This window comes from Melitaea cinxia, chromosome 6 (genome assembly GCF_905220565.1).
Source record: "Melitaea cinxia chromosome 6, ilMelCinx1.1, whole genome shotgun sequence".
In the NCBI taxonomy this organism is placed as follows: domain Eukaryota; kingdom Metazoa; phylum Arthropoda; class Insecta; order Lepidoptera; family Nymphalidae; genus Melitaea; species Melitaea cinxia.
In genome coordinates, this window is record NC_059399.1 from 13,546,045 (window position 1) to 13,573,020 (window position 26,976).

At 32.3% G+C, this 26,976-nt stretch overlaps 1 protein-coding gene across 1 annotated transcript; it reads right to left on the reverse strand.

The window, feature by feature from the left end:
- Positions 1–65: 65 nt before the first annotated feature.
- LOC123654753 lies at positions 66–24,323 on the reverse strand. The gene is made up of 10 exons (XM_045590638.1): positions 24,284–24,323; positions 23,231–23,459; positions 11,416–11,554; positions 3,495–3,611; positions 2,946–3,194; positions 2,303–2,407; positions 1,710–1,940; positions 1,156–1,315; positions 593–723; positions 66–200 (listed from the first exon to the last, which is right to left on the reverse strand). The coding sequence occupies exons 1-10, from the start codon at positions 24,321–24,323 to the stop codon at positions 66–68; spliced, it is 1,536 nt and encodes a 511-aa protein (XP_045446594.1).
- Positions 24,324–26,976: the final 2,653 nt, after the last annotated feature.

The following is a 26,976-nucleotide window of genomic DNA, read 5'->3' on the forward strand; positions in this document are numbered from 1 at the left end:
TAGCCCGGTATTGTAGGTAGGCGGGCAGGTGCGTGTGCCGGGCAGGGGTCAGAGGCGCTTGCGGTTCAGATCGCAGGCAGGAGCGGGCTCGGAGAGCGCGGCCGCCGAACGCTGCCGCTCCACGACTCCATCATATCCTCGTCTCCCTGCACACGCGCACTCGACATACTCTCAGCATCACACTCGTCAACCTCCCAGCTCTGAGATCGAGATTTCGAGATCATTTTACCGGGAGTAGGTTTTTTAGGGGCGCTACCATCGATCAACAGCCAATCGCTTTACACACGCCACTGACACATAAACATAGAAACACATGCAATTTCGAATCTGACTATTGAGTAAATTATATTCAATAACGAAGTAAAATTAAATTATATACTTAACGAAAATTTGAAGACCGAAGTATAAAGGAAGATAAATCATAGCATCAGCGATAACAAACATACACACATAATACTTTTCACAGCTAATGAATATAAAAGATCGAATGCGCATTACAGAAACTCGCTAGGGTTACTAGGGGGTGCGTGCGGGTCGTGCGAGTATAAACCACGTATTACGGTGTCAACACTTACATATAAGAGGTAATTACCATCATCGTGTGTGGCGCTGGAGCGGGGTGTGGGGGAGGCGCGGGAGGCGCCATTGGCGGGGGAGGGGCGGGCGGCGGCTCCGGGGATGCAGCCGCCGGAGAAAAGGACGACGGCGCAAGAGGAGACTGTGCTGTAACCAAACCATCACACTGGCGTAATCGTTCTCACTAAAGACAAACTTACGAACCTAACTCGCTTATTATACTCATACTTAGGTCAAATATTTAAAAAATAGTAAAAATACAATTACAACATACGTAGATATGTTAAGTCAGTGTAAACAGTCAATACTTGTTTTAAATTACAAATTACTAAAGAATTAATAAGATTGAACAAGATTGATATTTTTTTTATCATAACCTAACCTAACCTAACCTAACCTAACCGTTACACAGCAAGTAAATTTGATAATCATCATGAAATGCTATCTTACAAATTAAAAGATGTGCACCAAGCGTTGATTTAATTTATCGTATCTCTTCTTGTCACGACAACGCGATATGTCTATCATGGCAACGGAACCATGTCTTGAAGTGCCTAGGCTTTATTAAGAGTAACTTACCGGCTGCAGTGAGAGCCAGTACAAACTGGCTCCAATGCACGCAACATCCGCAGCAAAGTTGAAGTGCAGCGCGGCGCAGAGCGCGGTGAAGCGCGAGGAACAGCAGAGGATTCACCGCAGCATGCACGTATGATATGTGCAATGTTATTTGGAAATATAGCTGTTAAAAATAACGTAATGTTATTTTCTTGTCTTGCTACAAATTGTAAAGGCACCAATGCTGGATGTAATCTCTTATTAAGAAGAAGGATTGGAGGGTACGTAATTGGCTATGCTACGACTGCGGGACATTCCGCAGGTTTCAACACAATAATTTTCTTTTACTTGCAATAAAGACAAGCGAAATTCCATACTGTTTAAATGTGAACTTGAACAATATACACATTAGAGGTAAGCGTTAACATTGTATAAAATAGAAGGATATAAGAAGATCGATATTTAATATACATAATTATATATATAATATTTTATATAATAAACATAATTAAAAAGTCCACTTATGCAGTAAACAAAACTATAAAAAGTTATAGAAGCAAAATTGAAAAAAAACTCACCTCGTAAGCTACATGCGATGTCAATGCGGGGTGATGTAGTAAAGTTATTATAAAAAGTGGTCCCCAAAATAGGACGTACGCTGCGGTGATAACTAGGAACATTCGCACCCGTCGGACTCCTTCACGTTCTACCCTTGCGAGATATCCTCTAAGCCTCCGGCCACCTCCAAGAGGTAAATTAGCACTCCCAGTTGGACGGCACTGACCGTCAGCAAGAGCACCATCTACTGTCTGAAAATTTTCTTCTATTATTTTACGTATTTATCATAAATTTTTCCATTGCATTGAAATAAAGAAAGGAAGACAGGAAGATTATAAAATTCAATACCAAACTGGATCTAAAAAAACCTAGGGTCATTCAAATATTATTAAAATAATAATACAATAATATATGTATATAAAATTTACATCTAAGCCGTTATTTAAATCAGACAAGGTTCAATAACAAAGAAGTTAACACTTCAACAAAATATAATATAAATATAAAATTGAGGTCGTAAGAAAAAAAAGAGGGTTAATCTTCAATCAGTACACCACTAAGATTGCTTGGATGATAGAAGTGTCTACGCATGCAAAGCATGCACGATACATACCCTTGGTCCAACGCTGTTGGGAAGCGAATCCATGCGCCTGTTGTCGCCAGCCATGCTGACGAGCGTGGTTACTAGACCAGCTACTCGTACGGCTTCTACGTTAGCCTGCATGCGATAAGATTTAAATTTTATCCAAATTTTGACACTCGTGCTCCAATTTTGCAACGGAACTTGAGACGTCGATAAACCAATTTTGGAATTCACGCCGACGTCGTGGCCACGTGACGCCAATCCAAATAACTTCGTGCGCGAAAATTTAAATCTTATACATAAAGTTTGGTGAATATTGGCAGTATACCAACTCAACTTTTATACTTTTATACATTGCTCTCATTTGAATCCCTGTCGTTTCCAAGAAAACGACTTGTGCAGTGTACGACTTTTCAGAAAACTTTGAACAAACGACTGTCATAATCGTAATATAGCACCGTACGCTACTTTTGCCGTCGCTATTACTAGTTGTATAGGCTATAAGCGATGAATGATATGCAATATCGTATCTAACATGGAGAAGTGAAACGAACTAATAACACTTAATACGATGGAGGTGGTATGCAATTGGTGAAAGCTTTCGATAAGTTAGTTAAACTTCTCCGAGCTCTTGCCTTTGACATCATATCCGTACAGATATAATATTACAAACCTTAGTAAGATCCCGATGGAGTTTCCGTAAATGGAACAGTGTCAGTCCTACGCATACAGCGTTAACTCCGATCCACAAAGCATTGAGGACGTAATGTCTAAAAGGTCCTCGAACTAAGGGACAGGACGGTGATGGACCGTAAGAACTATAAGAGCCAGCGCTGGCTGCCAATGCTCCAGATAAAAAGGTGGGTCCGAGATTTATTGTAATTGACGCAAACCATATCATAAATGTTCCGAAAAGGACGCACTGAAACAAAAATAATAAGTAACTAATTTAAATGTATTTTTTTGTATTATATTAATTGATAGAAATGTTTTACTACAGTAGTTATTAAAAATAATTTTAAAAAGACAGTAAAAATAATAAATTAATATTATATTATAAATACATTACTAGTCAAATACATATTAACAATAATATGTGTATATACTCGTATAGTACGTTTAAGTTCTCGTCAAACTTAAATGTCATTATGAAGTTAAAGTTATATCTCATGCAACAAAAAATATTATACGACCCTTAAGGATGGCTAGTAAGACAAGGTACCTGCGGACTGTCCATTAGTAAGGGAGCCGATAAATCCGCTTGTTCCTCTTCGTTTTCAGGAAAAATAGGGCTGTCATTTAGGACCGTCGTCAACATATTTACTGTGGATACTGTTACCTAAAAGATAATGTTTTCAATCGTTATATGGTTGCTCGCAAATATATTTTTGTTATTTCTAATTTTTCATATTAGTTACCACTTGCATAAAAACACCATCTTATAAAGTCATTATGCGACATATTAAAATTTATTATGACAGTTTTATAGCACTTGTATTTTACACACAGTTATTTAGTATTAAAAAATATTTACACAAATATGACAACTCATTGAACGACTAATTCTTAAAATTTCAAATTAAAATTGTTTCGTAACTTTTTCAAATTTTGCGAAAAATGTCAGCCGTCTCTTAAAAGATAAGCTATATTTTTCTTTCAAATCTAAATCAAAAGTTTCCTTTTCCTCTTCGATTGACGTTGAAGCGTCATGTCACGGTCTGTAGGATCCTTTTCAATTATTATACGGATAAAAATACAGAAATCGCTGGAAAAGTCTTCTTATCTTATTTGCTCTTAAAATGTCGATATATCAACGTTGTGGAAAGACAAGAGGGTTTTTGTGCTAGTTTCGAACAATGGCTGTTATCAGCCATGCGCTTCCCTTTTCCGATGGTATGTTGGCCATGACTTGGAACACAAAGTCTCTCATAGATTCAATTGGCAACCTGCCACTAAGTAATTACGGTTTCAGAATACTGCTAATTAAAAACTATTAGGATTTCTATTGGATTTCCTCACTCTAATAGTTTCGAATTTTTTAGAGTGTACTAAAATAATTATCTAGATGTTCATTTTAATAAATAAATAATAATTTCGATGGACATTTGTTACTAATCCTTTTTTTTTGACTCGCATATAGAATATCGAATAGGTCGATACCATAGCCATCTTTAAATATATTTTTATTGCATTAAACTCAAAATATAAAATAAATAATTAACCACTAGATTTAACTTTAAAAATGTACAATTGGACAAACAATTTTCCTATATATACTTATATCTGCCAACCCGCAGTAGACCAACGTGGCTGATTAAGCTCCGACCCATCTTCTACACGGTAAGAGGCATATGCACAACACTGGGATGCTACAGGCTGAATCAATCAATCAATTAATCAATCAATCAATACTTATATCAAATTTCACTTCACTTGGAGGTATGGTCTATTCATATGTTTATTCCATGAGAGTTTGACTATTAATTGCTTAAACTGTGTTAACAATCCTGCATATATTTTATGTACACCAAACTATTCAACTCTTGAAGTTAGTAAACTTTGAGTTCCCAAAGGACATTATAGGAGCTAAGGCGAAATTTCGCAATATAGCAATTAACCATAACTTAACTATAAATATACTACCGAATCGCATAATTTTACTAAAGGTACTTAGGGATATTTTATTTTTAGTTACATTCTAGATTGCTTGATAAAAAGATTTAGTTTATTTATTTATTTACCTTTGTATATTTTATATTAATGACTAATTTGTATCTATGTATGAACATATACTAAAAAGTAACAAAAAATAATAATAACTATATGATGAGAACTATAAAAAAGTCTGTCTTCACGTAATAAAATTATTATAACTTTCCTAAAAACAAGAGTTTTTAAAACACAAAACAGCCGAAGAGAACCAAGAATAACACGTGTTCTATTGGAATTGTTTATACTTTTGAGACATTTGAACTAATGAATCACGATAATACAAACTCGGAATTCTCATGACATTTTGTTATCAATGGTTTTAGAACACATACTGCAATGTCACGATGGTCACGATGTTTTAGTTCATAATTTCTCTTTGAAATTACTTTCAATGTAACAACGATATTTTACTAAATAATAGCAGATTATTTTAATACATTCAAAAAAGGTAGATAGAAATAAAATGAAGCCTATTTTCCAAAGGTGTCAACTCATATTAAAGTTTAATATATTCTGGACACGATCACATGTCTTCGACGTCGAAGGTATATGAATTTTCAATTTCCTTTCATGAGTTATAAAGAAATACGTCTAAGAAAATAAACTAAAATGGGACGTGAGAAAAGCGGAAATAAAAATTCGTAAAGTATTTCGATTAGGTACAATGTTTTAATTAGAAACAAATATACATGATGAATAACAAACAAAGAATATATACAAACAAATAAAATAACTGTTACAAAGTAATATAAAATTACTTCTAACAGAGTAACGGAAAAAGTTACAAGAATAATATTACTTTCGGTCGCACTTAATAGCGAGACCTTTTGGGCTACAACGCCACAGGCGGTGGATTATGTCACCGCAGGCTCTTCTACCGTTTTCACTTGTTAATTATTCGACTAACGACCAAATTCTAAAACTTTACGTAGCCATTATATCTGGACCTTTCACTTTAAATCGCAAAATTAGTGAAAAGTTGCATAGGATTTAATGGCGATTTAAATATGAAATAATAAATATAATGAGTATTAACGATTTTACGATGAACCAAAGTGGTCACAGCAAACGATTCTTATACAAAAGATTGCAGATTTTATCTCGGTTTGTGACTTTTTTGCTGCTAAAACATTAAGCAAGCTTGCGTTGCCCTTGAAGGAAAGCGATTACCCTAGGCTATAACGCCCGCAATACTAAGAGCATTGCAAGTGCGTTGTCCCTTACCTCCTCCTTACCTCGAACTTTACCCTCACTCGATATCTGGCTACCTTACTTACCAAAGAAAAAGAACACTCAAGAGTATTTGACTGTAATCTTCAGTCAGATTCAGGTACTTGGCCAGTGGGGCTGTTCCGAAACTTAGAACAAATTATACCAGCTGTGCGTTAGCGACCCATATCGTGGTATAGTCGTATACATTAGTTTCCTCCAATAAAGTACTTAATCTTATTGGGGGTAAGTGAGTGTAAAGCTTTTATAAATTCAACCAAACTACTTTTATATATATGCCGAGGATTAAAGGATTATTTAGTCATTCACGTAATAAGGTTTTGTTTCAAAATGCGGTATTAAATATACATCGTTGACTTCTATTAGCATTTGTGATACAAAGCTAGATATTTCTGTGTGCCTCAATGCTATGCTGGCCTGGCGTGTGTAATATTCGTTTAGATTCAATTAGTGGAATTGTTTGCTGAACGCTATCGATTTTCAATTTCGTCGAATTGTGAAAGTTTGTATTAAATAATTTACAGAGTGAGCGGAGTAATCTACTACATTTTACAAATAAACTTTGTTGTCTTTGCTAAAACTTGTAATGATTAACTAAGATCATATTATGATATAAATTAATATAGAACACGTTTCCTTTTTTTATAAGCATATTTTAAATAGCGATATACAATTTACTAATAACAAGTACATAAATATTAGTTTTCTAAAGAAGAAAGAAAGAACTCTATAAATATAATTTTTATTTTTTTGTGATTAACTCAAAAACGACTAAACCAATTTTAAAAACTCTTTAACTAGGAGAATGATCTATGATTACTGAGTAACATTGGTTGTATTTCAACGGAAGAAAAAGGCGATTTACTAAAGCGAAGACGAAAGGCTCACAAGCGAAGCCGCGTACGGTAAGCTAGATTTTTAATCAAATAGATTTTACGTTTTGAAGTCACTAATCGTAGTGTGGCTCTCGTATCTTGCAATGTCCTTGGTATAAATGTTTTGACAAATTATCTGCTTAAAAATATATCACGAAAGGGTCTTATTAACTAAATTATTGAACATATGTTTAATGTTGGGTCTGTCTTTCTGAAAAATTGCAAAAATCTTACCAATAAAAAAGACAGGAAAATGAGGCTTATGACTTAAAAGTTATTGGATTCATTAGTTTACTGCCTAACCTTGGAAATTTATTTCAATCCATAACCTTAATGTGCCATATCGGAACAGTTTGATTTTCGTCATAATCATTCATCAGTAAATGAATAAATAACGCATGGTTTTAATCTATAGAAGTGTACTGCTATGATTAGTATATGATTGATACGGTATGGAACGACGGACTTTTGTACAACCTATTAGCTAATAAGGTTCCAATAGGACTAGTAAGACTAATTAAATCGTATCTACCTAGGTTAACCGTACCTTCTCTGTAGCTATCGGCGAACATTCTCTTAAACATATTCCAGCTGGTCTGCCACAAGGCTCAATTCTAAGACCATATCTTTTCACGCTGTGTATAAAAGATGTCCCTAGCTAAAGCCACATACATAACTCGCAGTTTATACTGATGACTTCTGACAATAGCGATTTAGTAATCAGTTGATTACAACTTGCCATTAATCTACTAAGTGACTTCTTTATCAAGTGAAAACTACAGTTAAACTCCAATAAAACTGAAAGTATAATGTTCCCTAAACGAGCGACGTTCGGTAGCATCTAAGAAAATTAAAATAAATGACCATATCATCCCTTGGAGTCGTCAAGTAAAATATTTTGGTACAATACTTAATGGAACACTGATAAACTGATTCTTGAAAGCGTCAAGGCTATAAACGCACTACGACTGATATTTAAGAGGAAGACAAATCTTAGCTCATCCACTAAGATGAAAACCTACTAAATGTTAATAAGACCATGCTTTTAACATACACCGCTCCTGTTTGGTGTAGCATACCATAATCAAAATATTAAAAATTACAAAATATCCAAAACAAAGCTATTAAAATTAGCTATAATATCCCATTTCAAACAAATCTTTAAAAAAACTACATAAGCATATTGATAACCCAGACCTAAAAAAACATATACTTAAATTACAACACAATTTTTGTATATTAAAATACTAAACCAGCTAAATGTTCTGGCCTCGACGATTTGCAATAACAGATTACAAATATTACACTCTATCGATACATACAATAGCACATCACTATTTCCTTGATGAATCATAACAAAATGAATAAACAAGCGACCGGCTTGCGTTGCGAATAACGATCCGAGCTCTGTAATTATTTCTACTATACTATGTTATACCTACAATATTTTACTTCTATTATATTACATTTTAATTGCGAAAAATTAGATATTATGTGTAAATAAGTACAGTTGTAATGCTAAAGGTAAATCTTTATTCATCATCATCATTGGCGTTAGTCCGTCTGTTGCAGACGATTTAAAAAAGTGTCCTCTCCACAGACAGACACTCTCGCCTAGGACACTCTTCAGGAATACGCAGTGTTGCTAAGTTATGCGCCGCCCTCTCGACCTCACTGGCTAGGGCCACAGGAAGGACGAGTCGATACAAGTGCAGCCAGTTCGGCTGCAGGAGTCTTTCGCATTTTATTGCTATGCCACGAATGCCCGACGGAGACCCCATTCCGGGTTTCAAATGAAGTTTTCCTTCTTCAGGACTCTGATGATTTTGAGCCAGGTGTATCCCTCAGTCTCCTTTTACGACTCCCACGGGAAGAAAGGGGGTGGTGCTATTCTACTCAGCCGACACCAAACGGCAAAAAAAATGTTTATTAATATTAGTCTTAGTGTAATAATCGGTTTTTCATGTAAATTTTAAAAATTTGTAACGTTTAACAATCGTCTTATATGTATACTATATATATTTTATTATGTTAAACGTCTTTATGTGAATTTAAAGGTGGATAAGCCTAAAAATACATTAAATTTATAACGTTAGCATTAAGTGAGCTTTTGTTAATTGTTAACTTATATGAATCATTAACGACATTTAAAAATCAAAATCAACCGTAAATTAAAATATATATTTTAGTGAAAACGTCTTTACAATTAACATTAACTTTAGAACGAACATCAAAATTTATTGTAGATTAAACCACAGAGTACCTACGTCTTATTAAACAGTTGAGGTAAACGAACGATAATATAGAAACTTGGAGTCAGAATCTTGGCAAAAGCATTATCACTTAGGATACGTTTAGTCTGATTAGTAAGCATTTTTTTTGTACGACGTGCTTCGTGGTACGTACAATTGGCTGAGACCCAGAAAAATAATTGGATGCTTTTACTAAAGTACATTCAAATATAATAGGGCTATTCATATGCACAGGTAGCATTATAACTTGAAATAATAGAGTCCACATACTTGTAGTATTATACATAACGATGTGTTGGCTTAGTAGTTTCAGCAGCTAGCTGATGCACTAGTGGCTTCGATCCCTACAAGCGGCGAATATTTTGTCTGTTGGCCATATAGATGATTGTCGTAGTCTGGGCGATTATGATTTCTTGTTGTGCGTATTTTAGGATTCCTGGCAAAGGGGGGCCAACTGGGGGTTTTTGAGTGTGAGGTATTGATTATTATTTAAAAAAAAGACCAATTAACCTTAATCTTTTCGAGAAAGTTTGTGAAACATTTTTTTTTACTTTGATTATTAGATTATCAAGCCTGTAACTTGTACTATAATACGGTAAAGGACTCTCCTGCCAAGATTCAGGATTTACAGTCTAATCCCCAACTGTCTCAGAACCTCTTTTGATTTATAGTATAAATAAACATGCTCCTCGCAATGTTTTCCTTAACCGGATAACATGAGATGAAACGAATACACTCGGAAATAAATCATTTAGTATTAACGTTTTTCCTACAACTGACAAATCTAATCGTAAGCCTTAACATATACATCTCTTATTTTTTTTGTATTTGCAGTGATTATCTTTGCTAAAATATTTAACCCTAAAAATCTTATCTTTTTAATTTTTTTTCTTTATTTGTTAGTTATTTCCGAAAAATAAATCGATAAAAATTAAACGAAATTATTTGTAGTAAGCTTTTGTTAATAACTTTACGTTTCTAATATTTTACTAAGTATCTTTACCAATAACAAAAAAATAAGGTTCGTGTATTTAAAATCAATAACTCTGAAACTATTGAACCGAATTTAATTATTTTATTACGGGCCCTTGGCAAATTAGACTGATGAGGGCCCTGGGTCTTTATACTTGATGATAATACCTCATTAATTTTCAATTTTTCAGAAACAATTTTGTGATTTCACAATTTATTGTCCGTAAACGTAACAAAACTTATATGGTGCATTTATCAGTTGCGATGATCTTTTAGTCTAGTATTCATATTGGGTTTTCAAATAAATATTTACAAACATGTCGACTTTATCCAGTAAAATCGATCTGTAAACAAATTTAATAATAATAAAAAAATATAATATATATATATATATATATATATAGTATAGAAAACGTTAACTGTTTCTTACACACATTGAAGACTAGACGTGATCTTATACCACATACGAGTATGTTTGGAACTTTTAATTTATGACTCATTGCTTATTCATTCCAGCTAACAGTTAATAGGGTAGAAAAATTGTATAACGTAGGGGAATGTCTATTAAGAATTATAGATGTTTACCGACATTGTTATTTGTCGGGTGCTGATCTTAGAAAAAGTAGGCAGCTCATTGTATTCGGGTATGCACATACTCGAAGCATCTGGTGGATAAATATATCTTGAAGCACCGTAACATTACACTATTAAAGTCGTTTGATTCCTCAAATCAAAAGCTATGTAGCACTCATATTAATTTATATTAATTTGTAATAGTAATAGTTATGTATTTAGTTCTTTATTTTGTATGTATTTTTTTGTTTAAATCTTGTATGTTCAAAATCTTTTGAATAGGCAGACGACTTAATTGTCTAAAGCGCATGCTGTAACTACCTTTAAGAGGAATTATATGTATATATTTAATACCTTGGCATATAACTGATTGTAATTTTTTTTAAACATGTAATTCTGTTGGTGGTTCTTACTATAAATAAACAAACATAAAATTACGATCAAAATTTAATAGCGAAACATTAACTACAAATTTGAACATAAGTGAAAATGCGAGGGACGTCTTAAAGTTTTTAAAGCAAATTCTTACCAGTAACAGGAATGCTGTTTCCACAAGCGAGCACTTGTAGACCGGCTGGCAACGGAACACGGCGATACCTAAGGGTAGAAGAATTGCTGCTCGTGCGCAGTCCACGATCGCTTGGTGAAAGAGGAGCCCATGGGACCATCTGCGTGACAGACAAACAAAAACAGTTACAACATTTTTTTCTACTTTAATAAATGCAATTTATCTAAAGTTTGTAATAACTTCATAAAAGCAAAGAAAAGTAAAAAAACGAGAACTTGATATAAACATTTTTAATTTAAGCTACCAACTTAAACTTCAAGAAGTAAATTAGTTTGCTGAAAAATAAAAAATTTCGTACAAAACCCGCCAAGCCTATGGCTAAAGTTATAAAGTTAAACATTTTTTTTTTTTTTCGTTAAGTACGTATTATAAACGCGATAGTTTGTGAGGTTGGCTAAACGTTTATTTCTTTTAGGGAACTATTGAACAATTTAAAATAGCATCCATTTATTTATGCTCACGGGAATACTTTTCTTTTACTGTAAGTTTCCATAGGGTTGAAAAATGTAGATTAAGCCGCTGGTCCCACTTAGTTTTATTTATATTTGTATCATGTCCGCGGTCAGTCCCTTTAAGATTAAATGGAGAGAATCCTTAGTCTCGAACCCTCGTCAATGAATATACTCGTATATGTAACTGGAAAGGAATCCTATATTGGATAAGGCTAATGTGCTAACACGCGGTTCACTCGAAAAGGTCGGGTCACTTTTATAGGCGTCAGCACTGGACCGTCACGTTCTCGCATTTACTGAGGGGTGATATGTTTTAATAAAAGAGAAACACATATGTCTAACATTTCGATACTATTTTTGATAAAAAAATATAAGCACTGTATTGATAGTTCAAATGTATGTAAATATTATGCTATTCAAAAAATAGTAGAAATTTAAAATTATTCGAAGTTTTTACGCAATTTAATTCCAGACTTTGGCATGTACATATTTTTTTTTATTATTAATCAGTTAACAATAAAGGGTTGAGCTTGTCATATTTTTAAAAACAACATTACATAGAAGTATTAAATCATCCAAGTCTTACGTCACATTAAGTGGTCGGTTTTGTCGCTTCGAACCAACAAAACTTTTACGAAGACGTTTAATGGATTAGAATAATTTTTCTATTACTACGATGTTCGAGATCACAACCGCGTCTTATGGCTTAACGTCTTCTGCCAGACGATGAGAGGTTTAAAATACCCTAACATAAAAAGTCTCTACTCTTACAACATTAGCGAGGAAATTGTTGTCTGTCATTGCGACATAAAAATCTGCTGAATAATAAGAGCCACAATATGACCAAATTTCTTTTTTCCTTAATTTTTTTTTGATTTTACTTTAAGTATAGAGTAATATTTAGCGTTTGTGCGTAGCGATGTAGTGGTTTTACGTAGCATTGTAACGCTTGAGCGTAGCGTAGTAGCACTTTGTGCGTTGTAAAACAAATTATTTTTACCTTACTTACAAAAATGGATCATGTGATTTACAATAAGTGTATGAATATATTAAATAGATGTTCAAACGCTGGTAATGGGACTTATCGCATCATTAACAGTCATCAATGATTAAATATTGAAATAATAATTTGAGATTTAGCAATACCGTTTTAGCTAATTAACCTTCTGATACTAGCTGTGTTTTAACATTCCACCTTTGGCATGTAACAAACTTTTGAGTGTCATGTTGTTTAATATTCTGTTTTTACTTCCATGTTGTTTTGGCGCTATTGAAAACAATAATTCCACAAAAATAAACAACTAGCCACCATTACTAACGTCGCTAATGTTCCTTGAAGACGCTGTTTTTTTATATTTGATTATGGTATCGAGACAATTCAGAACGGACCAATTTTTTTAAGAATGTAGATCGTATTCCTCCCTCCACGCGGAAGTATAAAATATTCACGCTTTCTGGTTTTGCGAGGTCGTTCGCATATAATCTTCGTTTTATCCCGTCATTCTTGAGTTTTGTCATCTTGAGATTTATGCCGTTTTGAATTTAACATATGAATAGCATTTGAGTACCCATCGTTTCCTTCAACTAGTAATTGATTTTGAATATATATATTTCTTATGATTATATTTCTACGATTGTTGTAAATAGTAACTTGTCAACCGAAACGATTGTGGCAACAAAATCATTAATTATTATGGATGTAAATTATCAAACAACCCCTTCACATTTCTTAGATAATTTAATTATTAGGTTGTGATAGGGTTAATGTCGAATAACTCAAACAATTCAAATAGACTTAAAAAATTGAACATTAATGTTTTTAATACATAAACTATTATTTAAACATATATTAAACGAAATTAATTTAATGTGTAGATGAGTCACCACAACGCTAAAATTTCAGCTTCGTTTTTATTACCGGACAACGGATGCAAGGGCTTGAAACGTCAACTCGGGATAAGTTACTAGATAATTTTTCATTACAGTCATTACACAATTTACATGATATAGAAATTTACCTTTGTAGATAAACAAGTTAATTAAATAATTGATTTTAATTTTTGAAGTTTTTAAAATAAATACGAACACAAAAATATCATTACAAAATACATAAATTGTGTAATGACGGTAATAAGTTGAAAGTAAGAGTTTTAGAAGAAAGTTTATTTTATTCTTTTTAGCACATTTAAATAAAAGCTCGTTTTTAAAAAGCGAATCTCAAACTTTTTTTCGTTTATAGGATCTACAACAACAACAACATCATAGTATTATATTTTTTATAAAATAATGGTAAGTACAGTAAATTAGGTATTGAGGAGTCGCAAAAAAAATACAACAAAAACTCTTTAAGATTTTATTACCGTGATAAATCCATGAAGATAATAAAAATTGCTTTTCTAAAAAAACATAATTTAAATCAAAAGTCGTTTCAAATTAGCTGTAACCAAAAGTACATTTACAGCTAAACGGTTAAATGGGACGATGACACCGCGGCGTCGGCGGTTTATGGAGCTACTACCTAAATGTGTTCCATGTAGAGTTGTAGACAATAGAGCGTAGAATAGAACGTAAAAATATTTTTAGTGTATGTTCGAGCTTCAAAGTAGTTCAGAAAGTGTCTCATGTAAACGTCCTATGTATTTATGTATGTATATATTTAGGTCTATGATTAATTTGTTTTTTTCTGCTTGGCGTAAAGAGTGACACAGATTTTTGTTTCTATTATTTTTTCACTGCTGTTCAATATTGTTTTAATAAAAAGAAATAAATGAATAGATTGATGTATATATATATATATATATATATATATATATATATATATATATATATAAGATTGTTACGAAGCTGTAATCTGTGGCTTTCTTTTCCATAAATTCTAAACTTATATTCTAGACAATTGCCACTACAATATCTGTTGCACCTTTGGTGTTAAATTAATTTTAAGGTTAAGGTTAAAGATCATTTATTTTTCAAATGAATAAAATTCACTTAAATGAGAAATTATACTCCCTAAAACTAAACAAAAACTTATATGTTGGGTACATTGCAAGCTAATTCTTAATACGCCGCTTATTCTCAATTTCTTGGTTAATTTACAACAGCTATTGCCAGTAGACATTTCAATCAATGGTTTTTGTCTGAATTAAAAGCTCATAATGAATGATGCCCTTCTAATCACACTACACACTCAATATCACATTGTTACATATCTTAACTACTCAAATGTTGATCTAGCTCCACTTTTTCAAAAATGTCGTCAATTTTATCCTTAACTGGGTGACCAGAGTGAAATGCATCTTTGACATCAAAATTCCCTAACGGGAAACGCTTAAACCAAATTTGTACTGCTTTCGTATTAGGTTCGTTAACTATAAAATATACCGAATTTCTTCATTGAATTCATCCATTTTGGTGGACAGAAAAACAAATGAAAAGCGGTGGGAAACTGTATTTTACTTTTTAATTTCATTTTACAAACAATTTGCTTAAATGAAAGCTTAAAGCTCAAAAAAATATTATTAATTTCAAACAAGTAATTTTGTAATTTATGTCATTGACGCGACCTAAAATCTGAGATTAAGACTTACTTAGGCATATCTGATACACCCGAAAAATTATATCCCAGAAAGCTGAAATTTGGTATGTAAGCTAGTATTAGTACACAAATAATAATAAAAATTCTAAAACTTTAAATTTGTACCCCCCAACCCCTTAAACTAGGGGATGGAAGTTTGTATGAGACTTCCGCAAATTTTGATGCTAGAGGTCTGAAAATTGATATAGGGACTCCTTGTTACTTCTTGTTATAAATAATAATAATAAAATACAAAAAAAATAAAAATCGGTTATTAGATAAATATTGACTTTAGTAGTATTAAAGCACAACAGGCAGCTATAGTCGAATATAATCGCCTAAAAGTCAAGTATCGCCCTGATCTATCGCTTATTATAAACAGTAAACCAACAAAGAAAAAAGGCAAAGATATAGATATAGTGATCTATGAAAAAAGGCACCTCTGGTTTGCAAGAAATACACCCCAAAAAAAGAAAGAAAAAATGAATAAAATAACAAAATATTGTCATAAGCAACTTACAAAAAGAAGTGAAATCCCAACAAAAACATTTTCATGTAAAATGTTGCCAAGACGAGATCATATGGCTCGCACTGTCAAAAAGTTATCAGATCTCATGTAGAGCCAAGCTTCTAACTCTACACGCCCTAACTCTACAAGCCCTAACTTCACAAACTCTGCACCTTAGTCAAAATATGTGGCTTGGCCGTTTTACTCAACGTCTTATTCAAAAATGTAAGTGTAAGTGTATAACAAAAAAATAAGAATTTCTACTACTAACTACCAACATATGTTGGTAGTTAGCAGTATATATATATATATATATATATATATATATATATATATATACATACATATATACTTCAAAGGCTAGAATAACCTGAAAAACCATGTTCAAAAATGTAAACGTAAAATTTTCACAACTTTGTAAAGGTCTTTATATCAAAATATACACGCAAATAACCTGCCCTATTAAAGTGGGTATTTACGAATCATAAAGGCTAGATTTAAAAGCGGATTGGTGTTCATCTTACATCTTGGTGTTGTAATGAAAAAGTGTGTCAAGGCAGTTCACTACTTTTCGTTAATGTGTGCTAGAAATACTTGAATATTACACTACAACAAAAGTATACTTCTGTGAAGTAGAGTAGAAAGTGTAATCTAGTTTATTACAAATATTTATTTTTAAAATTGGGTATGATGACATGCCCCAGGGAAGATACGTTGGCTTTACCCAAAATTAGGGATTTAAATCAAGGCGTTATCTGGTACTGTTATTAATTTACGTATATGATTAAGGTCAATTTACAACTGCCTAATTTCTTAAATAACTAATTTTGCAATAAATTTGTTTTCTAATATACGGTGAAGGGAAACATTTTGAGGAAATTTGTGTTTTGGAAGTAATAAGATGGAGATAAATATCTTCATTTGCGAAATCGGAGAATAGCTTGATTACGCATTTAGCACCAGACATTTTCATTAATAAAAGATAAGACTCAGTTCACACCCTTATTTGAACTACTAATATTTATATATATGTTTGATAAAGTAAGTTTATTTACGCAAAATAAAATCTAAATATATTTTAAAAATATGCTGTGTTTTTTTACTATGGATTTTATAACATTTTCAATGGTAATCAATATGTTAAATTTACAGTTTTTAAGTTATACAATTAAAATTTCGACATTATAAAACTAAAATACATTATAAAACTACTACTAATAATCTCCTTTTACCTGAGGTTATCTGGAAGAGATTGCTTAAAGCAATAAGACCGCCTTTGCATGCTGTCATTGTAACTACTTTTTGTTTAATTTTATTTCTGTTCTGTTGTTTTTTTTTCTTTCTTTATTACTACGTAAAAGTGTTTGATTATATGAATGCAATAAATAAATAATAAATAAATAAATAAAAGATTCCAAGATTTACTTATATTAAGATATTGTGGATCCTTTTACTAAAGACGGTTACTAAGCATAATCTACTATACTGCTCTAATATGGAATGATGGGCCTCTCAGTGCAATATGCAAATTTAGATCTACGTACTCCTTGATCTTGTCCCTTTTATCCTTTTTTTTATTTTAATTTTGAATTTTATCGTTACAATTTTATAAATTCTATATATATCGTCAAGAAAACTAAAGTTCGCAATATTATATAGATCCGCTGCACTATCTGAAACATACGTGGAATAACGAGTGTAGTAAGTTCATTGAACCTTCCGTCTATTCTTGTGATTTCTCATACGATCAAAGTTATTAAACGTTAAGTCTTGAAGATGTACATGGTATTTTTTTTAAATTTGGTCGTGTATTTTGCTTGTAAACTTATTATTACTAAAAGATCCAGTGAATTTCGTAGTAAATTATTTGCTTTCGTGAATAAATCAATATATTTAAAGTTTTGTTCTATACAAACCTTGTAAAAAGTTATTGTTCAATTTGTTACAGTCATTCGAAGTTTTCGTACACACCTTTCTGCGATTTATTTATATTTATATAGATAGGTTTTTCATTTTCCAAGCCATTTATCAATTTTTTTTTGGGATTGTTATGAAGATTATTCATCAACTTTCTGCGAATAAGGAAAGCGATAAGCGTTTTTGCGGAACGCAAATTGCGTCGACGCTCTGGCTCCATATCATGTCAGGGAGACAGCTCAGATGGCTGGAGCCGCTGTTGAATAAGTCGGCTAAGCGGCTCAAATATTCGCCATTGTATTCAAAATACTGGGATCTATGAATGGCAGTGGTAATTAATTGTAAATAATTTGTTTCCATGTTTAATAACTTCCATTAGTGACAGGACAGTTGGTCTAATTTTTTATTCGTAAATGTTAATAACATACAATTTTTGGCTTAGTAATTATAAAAAAAATTATAACAAATTTGTTAATGTCATGATCATAAATTCCAAATTATTATATCATACATTTTCGCTGAAATACGAATCAAAATCATTAAAAATGTCTTTTTTAAGTAAGTTTTCATTAGCACCTTTACTCATTTTATAGATATTTATATTCTCTAATTACCTCCAGCTAAAAAAGTCTGCGTAAGACTTAACAGACACTCTTTTAAAAATCGTTAAACCTTATAAATAAATAGTCATAAACATGTCCTGTATGAAATACCTACAACGTACATAAGTCTGCAATAATCTACAGAAGATCACATTAAAGGCACACATTTTAATAGGTCTATGTATTAAATATATTTGGGTCCGCACTATAATTTAATAACGCTACGTGAGGACTCCTCAAATATCTGTCCTTGTACAGGAGGGGAAGACGAGGCTAAGTTAATAACTTTGAAAGTTATGGTATAAATCGTGGAATAAGGAATGGAGGATAATTTCTTCCATTTTTAACCGAATTCCAAAAAAGGAGGAGGTTCTCAATTCGACTATTTTTTTTATGTATGTTACTTCAGAACTTTTGACTGGGTGGAGCGATTTCGACAAATTTTCTTTTAATCGAAAGGTGGTGTATGTCATTTGGTCCCATTTAAATTTTTTTGAGATCTAACAATAACTGTTCGAGTTATAATATCTAATAATGCGTTTTTACTTGACAATTTTTTCGTCGTACTACGTTGTATTATACCGCATAACTTTCTACTGGATGTACCGATTTTGATAATTCTTTTTTTGTTGGAAAGAGGATATTCTTAGTTTGGTACAGTGATAAGGAAACCAGGATCTGATGATGGAATCCCAGGGAAATCGAGGGAAACTCTCGAAAATCCACAATAACTTTTTACTGGATGTACCGATTTTGATAATTTTTAATTTAATCAAAAGCTGATGTTTATCATGTGGTCGCATATAAATTTTATCGACATCTGACCTTTTTATCCTTGTATTGTATCCTTGACCTTTGTATCCTTTTTGAGTAATCTTTGATAACGCGTATTTACTTGACTATTTTTTCGTCGATCTACGTTGTATTACTCGTCGATGTAATTGAAGTCGGTTTTTTTTCGTTTGCGAGCAAACACAATTATGTTTATCGAATTAAATGATGTATTGCGTGATTGATGAATTTTTAACTTAAATAAATTTAAAAAATGACAAACAGTCGCTAACTCCGAACTACGAGGTATTTTTACTACTTGAAACTTTATATAATTAATAAGTCTACTATTGACATCATATTTCGAGAATTTTGTTTATCTATTATAATTCGAACCCAAGTTATGAGTGTTCAAAAAAACGACGAAGCGCTTCGAGAAAAGATAGGTAGTGCTTTTTGTTTTTTTTTTTTTTTTTGGCTCGTCTTGGCGGCGGTACTACCGTGCCCATAAATAAAATATTATGGCAACATTTATTTTGTGACATTTAGACGACTCAAAATATTTTGTACAAATTGGCGATACAACAAAGAACATTTTAGTATATTAAATAATATTCATAATTACAATTTTTTTTAATTTCTCTTGGGAAAAAATAAATTGTAAAAGATTGTCACGGATAAAAGCAAAATACGAGCGTTTGAAAGACAAGCAATCAACTTAAATATTATAAAAATATACAAACAGATTTTCTTCTAAAAGCATTCTAACCAATTTTAATTAGTAACTTTCTAAAATTATATAACAATAATTAAAGAATACTAAATGAAACGTGCTCAAAATAAACCTTCCAGGTTGTTTATTTCAAAAAATTTAAAGCTCTTTTATGACGCCGCGTTGGCGCAACGGTCACAGCCATGAATTGTATCTGTTGCGCTGGTGGTTGCGGGTTCGATCCCCGCACATGACAAACATTTGTATTGGCCATACAGGTGTTTGCCGTGGTCTGGGTGTTTATGCAGTCCTTGTGGGTCTCCCCACTGTGCCTCCGAGAGCACGTTAAGCCGTCGGTCCCGGTTGTTATCATGTACCCCTGATAACGATCGTTACTCATATTGGGGAATACATCCCCCAACCCGCATTGGAGCAGCGTGGTGGATTAAGCTCTGATCCTTCTCCTACATGGGGAAAGAGGCCTATGCCCAGAAGTGGGATATTAAAGGCTGAAGCAGGAAAGCTCTTTTAAGGTGGCGAATGCTAGCGCGACCCCTTCTCGCCCCACCCAGGCGGATGACTGCTCACATGTGGTAGTTTTTAGTCAGTAGGAGTCTGACATAACCGTCTGGTACCCCCGCGCTGCAGGGTATCCGTGATGGATTTACCCCACGTAAAAAAAGGAAAGTTCTTTTATCTCGGAATCAGTTAACTTATCACGTTCTACTGTTTAAATTTTAAAGGAGGAAACGCAGTCGTGAAACACTAGAAAACTACAATAGTACTCGGGTTAACTGGTAATTTTTTTTAAAGCAACGTAGAAATAATTTCTGGGTTAATATTCTTTTCATTAGCGGGTATAAAAATGCCAAGTTTTTAATTCCATCGAAAGCTAAATTTATCAAATTTTAATTTAGCATACTGATTAATAAGGGCCTTTCCAAAACCGTGCAAAAAGGGGATTACATTACTCCTGAATGAAAATTCACATATATTTGAAAACTACAAATATTAGTATTTATAACTTATTTATGTATATTTTATATATAATTTTTCTGACAAAATGCTATAAACAAATTTTAGTAATAAAAATAATAAATCTTATAGTGAACAAAAAAAAAAAAACGAATATGAAGTTAGTTTCAGATATTGTTTAATCTGATTGAATTCTGACAGGATTATGGGATTATCTTTTCCGTTGCAGCGTACACAATCGTAGAAAGCAATTTCAACTGCGTTTCAATTTTTTTTTGAACTAGAAATCGAATAAATTAAAAGTAATTTTATTTCGAAATCATTCATAAATAAATTACCTAGTAGGTCAAAAGTTTCCTCATAATGAAATTAATAAATAAAGAAACATGATAACAGCTAATAAAATAAAATCGAGTCGAGAGTAAGAAAATACACAATAGAAACGCAAACGCCTACACGACAACATTCATATATATGGACTGTATATATATATTTATCATGAGTACGGATCAAAACTGTGACCATTAACAAAACAGTCAGTTGTCGTGACCACAGCACTAAGCCTCGACTAAAGAAGTCGTTAAACTCAAAAAATTACCCGCATGCAAGTAACTCAAAACATTTTAACGTATATCTCCCAAGGTCTTACAACGTTGCAAAACGAGGAAACTTTTCAGTTCAGCGATAAAATAAAATCGCACATAAAATTCTAGCTTGCTTTTAACATGTGAAAATTTTTACGAGTCGAAAATATCCAATGCTAAAAATAGTAGCAATATTTCAAAAGCGAAGCTATCGTTTGCTCTAAAAATTCGTAAACATATTTAGCACGCTGTAAACGACTGTCTCGCAGTTATCTATGATACAAAGTTTAGCTTAAAATAACTATTTTAACACATACCTGATTAACTCAATTTGGATCTACTTTCTCTTTATTATGAATGTTTTTTTAGACCGCTAAAAATAATCCTAAGGCCCATGTTACGGTAAGTGGTTGTCGTACCCTAAGGACGGCTGCAACACGAGAACCATCGCATGCGCGTTACCGTCATTGTACCTATTCCTCCACAGGAGCTCTGGCTACCTTACTTAGCACAGGGAAACAATAATACTTGAGGGCAGTATTATTTAGCTGTGATTTGTAAGGCTGAGGTGCTTCCCCAGACAGACTTCTTCAGATTAGTAGCAGGATATTTACTGCTGCGTCCTACCTTAATTGTTTACTTTCAGTTAATTTAATATATACATGTATATCTAATATATAAAATTCTCGTGTCGCGGTGTTTGTAGTTAAACTCCTCCGAAACGGCTTGACCGATTCTCATGAAATTTTGTGTGCATATTGAGTAGGTCTGAGAATCGAACAACATCTATTATTCATCCCCCTAAATGTTAAGGGTAGTCCAGCCCTAATTTTTTTTTAAATATATTTTGATCATTTATTTTATTTTTATTTTATTATGATTTAGAATCAAAAAATACATACAACCCTCAATTTTCGTAATATAGGTATATGGCGTTTGCTGGGACAGTTAGTATATATATATATATATATATATATATATATATATATATATATATATATATATATATATATATATATATATATATATATATATAGGTATATGTTATGTCATAACACACAAAGAAAATGACATTTAAATAGTAAACAAATGTTTCCTATTTAAATGTCATTTCTAGTTCTATATAAAGTGACTACCATTTAGGATTTTAGAACATGTAGTAAATATCTAGGTATATCATCATTACCTATTTGCACACCTACAGACGTCTGCTCTTGTACGTCCTAAGATTGGCTGGTAGAGAATGCTTTAAAAATTAAGCCCGCCTTTTGTAAAATTCTTTGATGTACTGTGCAATAAATTAAAAATTAATAAATAAATAAATATAAAACAAAGTCGCTTCCCGCTGTCTGTATGCTTAGATCTTTTAAACTACGTACGGGATTTTGATGCGGTTTTCCTTAGTAAATAGAGTGATTCCAGAGGAAGGTTTATATTTATATGCATGCATAATATATTAGAGGAATACTGATAGTTTTTGCAACCATGCGAAGCCGGGGCGGGTCGCTAGTATTATATATAGTTATTATTTTATTCGTAAAAACCTTAAACATTATTAAAGTTTGTACAGATATTTGTGTCCTTTGTAAAAACCACGGTAGTTTATGTAGGGTTTGCTTACTGTTAAGCCGCACGCTGACCTGATCACACAACTACAAAAGCGACCATTTACTTTATTTACCTTCGCAATTGTTTTTTACTCAGTATAACGGCCATGAGCGCTATATTTGCCGATATGCCAAGTCCAGACAGCGCGAGGAGAGCAGCCGCGCTAGCAGCGCCACCTGGCGGACAGTGTCGGGTGTTGTTGACCATAGAGGAGTTCGTAGCGCCAGCCGACCCGAAGCGCAGGTTAGCGCCAATCATGGCCACCGCTGACCCGGCTGTAGGACATAATGAATGTAAGTTATCTAAAAGTATTCACAAAAAATAGCATCAGTATAAATATATTCTAAATATATATTCATACCATAGTTAAATTATACCCTACTATATTGATTGTATCTCATTGTATGTGAGCGTTATGATTTTATGAGAAATAAATTATTTAAATCTGTTTTAGAATTATAACTACGTACATGTATTGTAATAATGATATAAAAAATTAACATTTCTATTCAAAGCACTGTAGAAGCACTGATTATGCTGCTCCGAGCCAAAACTACATTTTTGAAAATACATAAGACAACGTTAAGGGATTCTACAATGTAATTATTTTAAAAATAACATAAAAATAAAATGATGGGCAACACTGCTTTAACGAGCTTTTTAATCAATTACTGAACTTAAGTTTCTGTGTAATTAGGCGGCAATATCATCACAGCGCTACTAAAACCTTAATAAACGCTTTGCTCGTGTCTTGAAGAAAATTTAAATAACGTTCTATGATTGATATTAAAATTATATAATCAGGACAGGATTTTAAGGGATGAATATAGAAGAAATTTTAGATTAACTAATAACAGAAAAGATAAGTCGAGAGATCACTCAAATAAGAAAAGTAAAAGACGGAATTAAATGATAATTAATTTGAAATTAATTTTTTTTCTGCAAAAAGAGTTCGAATAGTCAAATTTATTCAGTGGGAGACTTATATTTGTTTTAACGTTATTGAAAAAAAAAGTATACAATTATACAAAAAACTTTATAAGTTTATCCGTAGAATATCAATACTCATACGGATTCGTTTAAAATTAACCGACAATCATTAATGGTATTACGTATATTTACGTACCTGCCGACATCTTCGTGACTCTGGCTTCCTTTAGAGACATGTAAACGTTTTCATTTTTCCGTCAAAGCAGAGAGTCGTAATGAAATTCTTCCCTCCACCAGCCCACTGCATCTTAGCACACATAACATTGTTCTTGTACAACATTACAGGAAATTATCTTTTATTAGTTCACTTGTAAGTTTTTATCACTATTTTAAGCCAATTTCAAAACGATATAATCATGCACACCATTTTATTTATGGATCATTCTCAATTATCTAACTTGACCATCAAACGAAGCTAAACATTCAGCGAAGGTGGATAATTTATTTAAAGTTCGGAATAAAAAGGTATTTTTTTTAAATTATTTGGAACAAAGTGTGCCATTTATAACTTAATGTGTTCGATAAAAAAATCGGAAGAACCTTAAAGCTTTTAGCGAACTTTTATCCTTACAAAGTTATAATATTTACATAATATGATTATCTTTTCAATATTTCCAATTTCAGTCTCGTTTCTACTTATTTACCTCCACCCCCCCCCCTAATGTACCCGCTTTTGTTCGTAAATATTTTTTTTCAAAAGATTTCTCTGCCGTTACTAATACAATAAAAAGGTAAAAAACTTTTTTTATTCGGAATGTGCAAATATAGCTTGAACGAGCTTACAACAAGTTATATCTTTTAAATATATAAAAATAATTTCCTAACATTTAATATCGTAAAGAAATTGCGACTGTATAAAACTGACGTAGATACTATTGATTTGACGACGCGTTGACGCAGCGGTCTCATCATTGGCTGCTGCGCTAACGGTTAACTGTCGCGGGTTCGATTCCCGCACATGACAAACATTTTTATTGGCCATATTGATATTTATCGTAGTCTGGACATTTGTGCTTGTGTGTTGTGTGAGTTTCCGGAACCTCGATACACGAGAAAATATTACTGCATTTTATTTATTTATTACACACTAGCATGTCGAGCCCATTGATAGTGTTTCCAGTGACCATGTTTTCTGCGGTTTGGGTTATGTTAATAGTACGGGAGGTAGCGTTGCATTTTTTATAGCAATTCTATACCGAATATTTTTTTTCAAACAGTGTATAATGGTCAAAAATAATTACCTATGTGTATCCGAAACATTTAGTTGTAAAACAAGACGGTTATTAACATTTATATTACCTACGTTTTATGAGTTTAAAAGTGATGTATGCTATTTATATAATAGTTATTTTCTAAAAGTTATTGACAGTCAGTTATTTAAATACGTATTACATTAATTTCAATGCAAATTATTCCCAAATTGCAACCCGTTAACAACGTAATCATTTATGCGATAATAAATCATTCGGACACTAAAATATGAATTTGAAATGGTTGTAATTGTGTTACAAATAAGAATTTGATCAATATTTAAAATTTCAAATTTTGGATGTTGGTGACATTGTTAAAACGAAAAGAAAATGTTTTTATATTGAAAGAATAAGTTTAGTTACTGGCTGGGCAAGGAATGCGACTGACGCGTGTGACATCATTAATTCAAACATCAAATTATTAATTTACTCAACCAAAATATTTTATTACTTAACCTTTAGTAACAGAAATTTTTTCTTTTTGTTCAAAAATACAAAAAATACATACTTAACGGTTATTCATAAGCCTGCCACGAAAACTCACAAGAGCTTGTCCGGACAAGCCACCGCGTCGCATACCATATTACCGTATAATATCTATACGGTACCGTACCATATTATAGCAATTAAATCTAAGCTAATGTAATAACCAAAATTTCGCTTAAAGATTTCAATAAATGTTCTTTTAGTGATCTTCTATATTTGCGTTTGTGCAGGTATAACTTTTGTAGGTCTTCGGGAAGTTAATTAACAAATGCGGGTATAATGGTGTTTAAGATTCTAGCTCCGTAAAAATTTCTAGCATTCGGTATAGCAAATTTTTTTGAGTTTAGGTATAACAATTTTTTTTTTCAACCAAAATAAAACAAAATAAATAGATTTTATTTACCTTTCAGAAAACTAATTAAATTAATGTAATCATGTAAATACTGCACGGCACAATTCATTGCAATATATTTATGAATCGCTCTTTATACTTAACCGTTTCTAAAAGATTTCATCTCGTCACGCAATAATATTATTTTATCTCGCTAATGGAACGCTGCTTCGTAATTCCATTTTCGTTATTTTAAATTACATTTTTCCTGGTATAATTATTTGAATTACTTTAATATTTAAAATATATTTATAGCTTTCATATCGACTGTAATGTTATTGTGTTTGCTCGCAAACAAAAAAAAAACGACTTCAATTTACAACCTAGGTAATTTAAATATTAAACTATATATGTACACATTATTAAAGTACTCAAATAGTACTAGTCAAATCAAGACTGAATGTAAATGGGATTACAACACAAGTACAGACTTTCGAATAAAATGGAATGATCAAAATCACTATACTAAGTAAAAAGTTACTAGGTAATACACAAAAAATACGGACGAATTGAGAAACACCTCCTTTATTAAAAGTTAATTACAAATAAAATGTGGCGAACATACGTCAGCACATAATGTCGTACTGTATAAGGGTACAATTGGGGAGAGAGGATAAGTGTCAAATTTTAGACAGACGTCAGGACGAGCCACAAACTGAAAGCAAGTAAAAAGGGAGTGTGCGAGTTGCGTTGCTTCCAAAG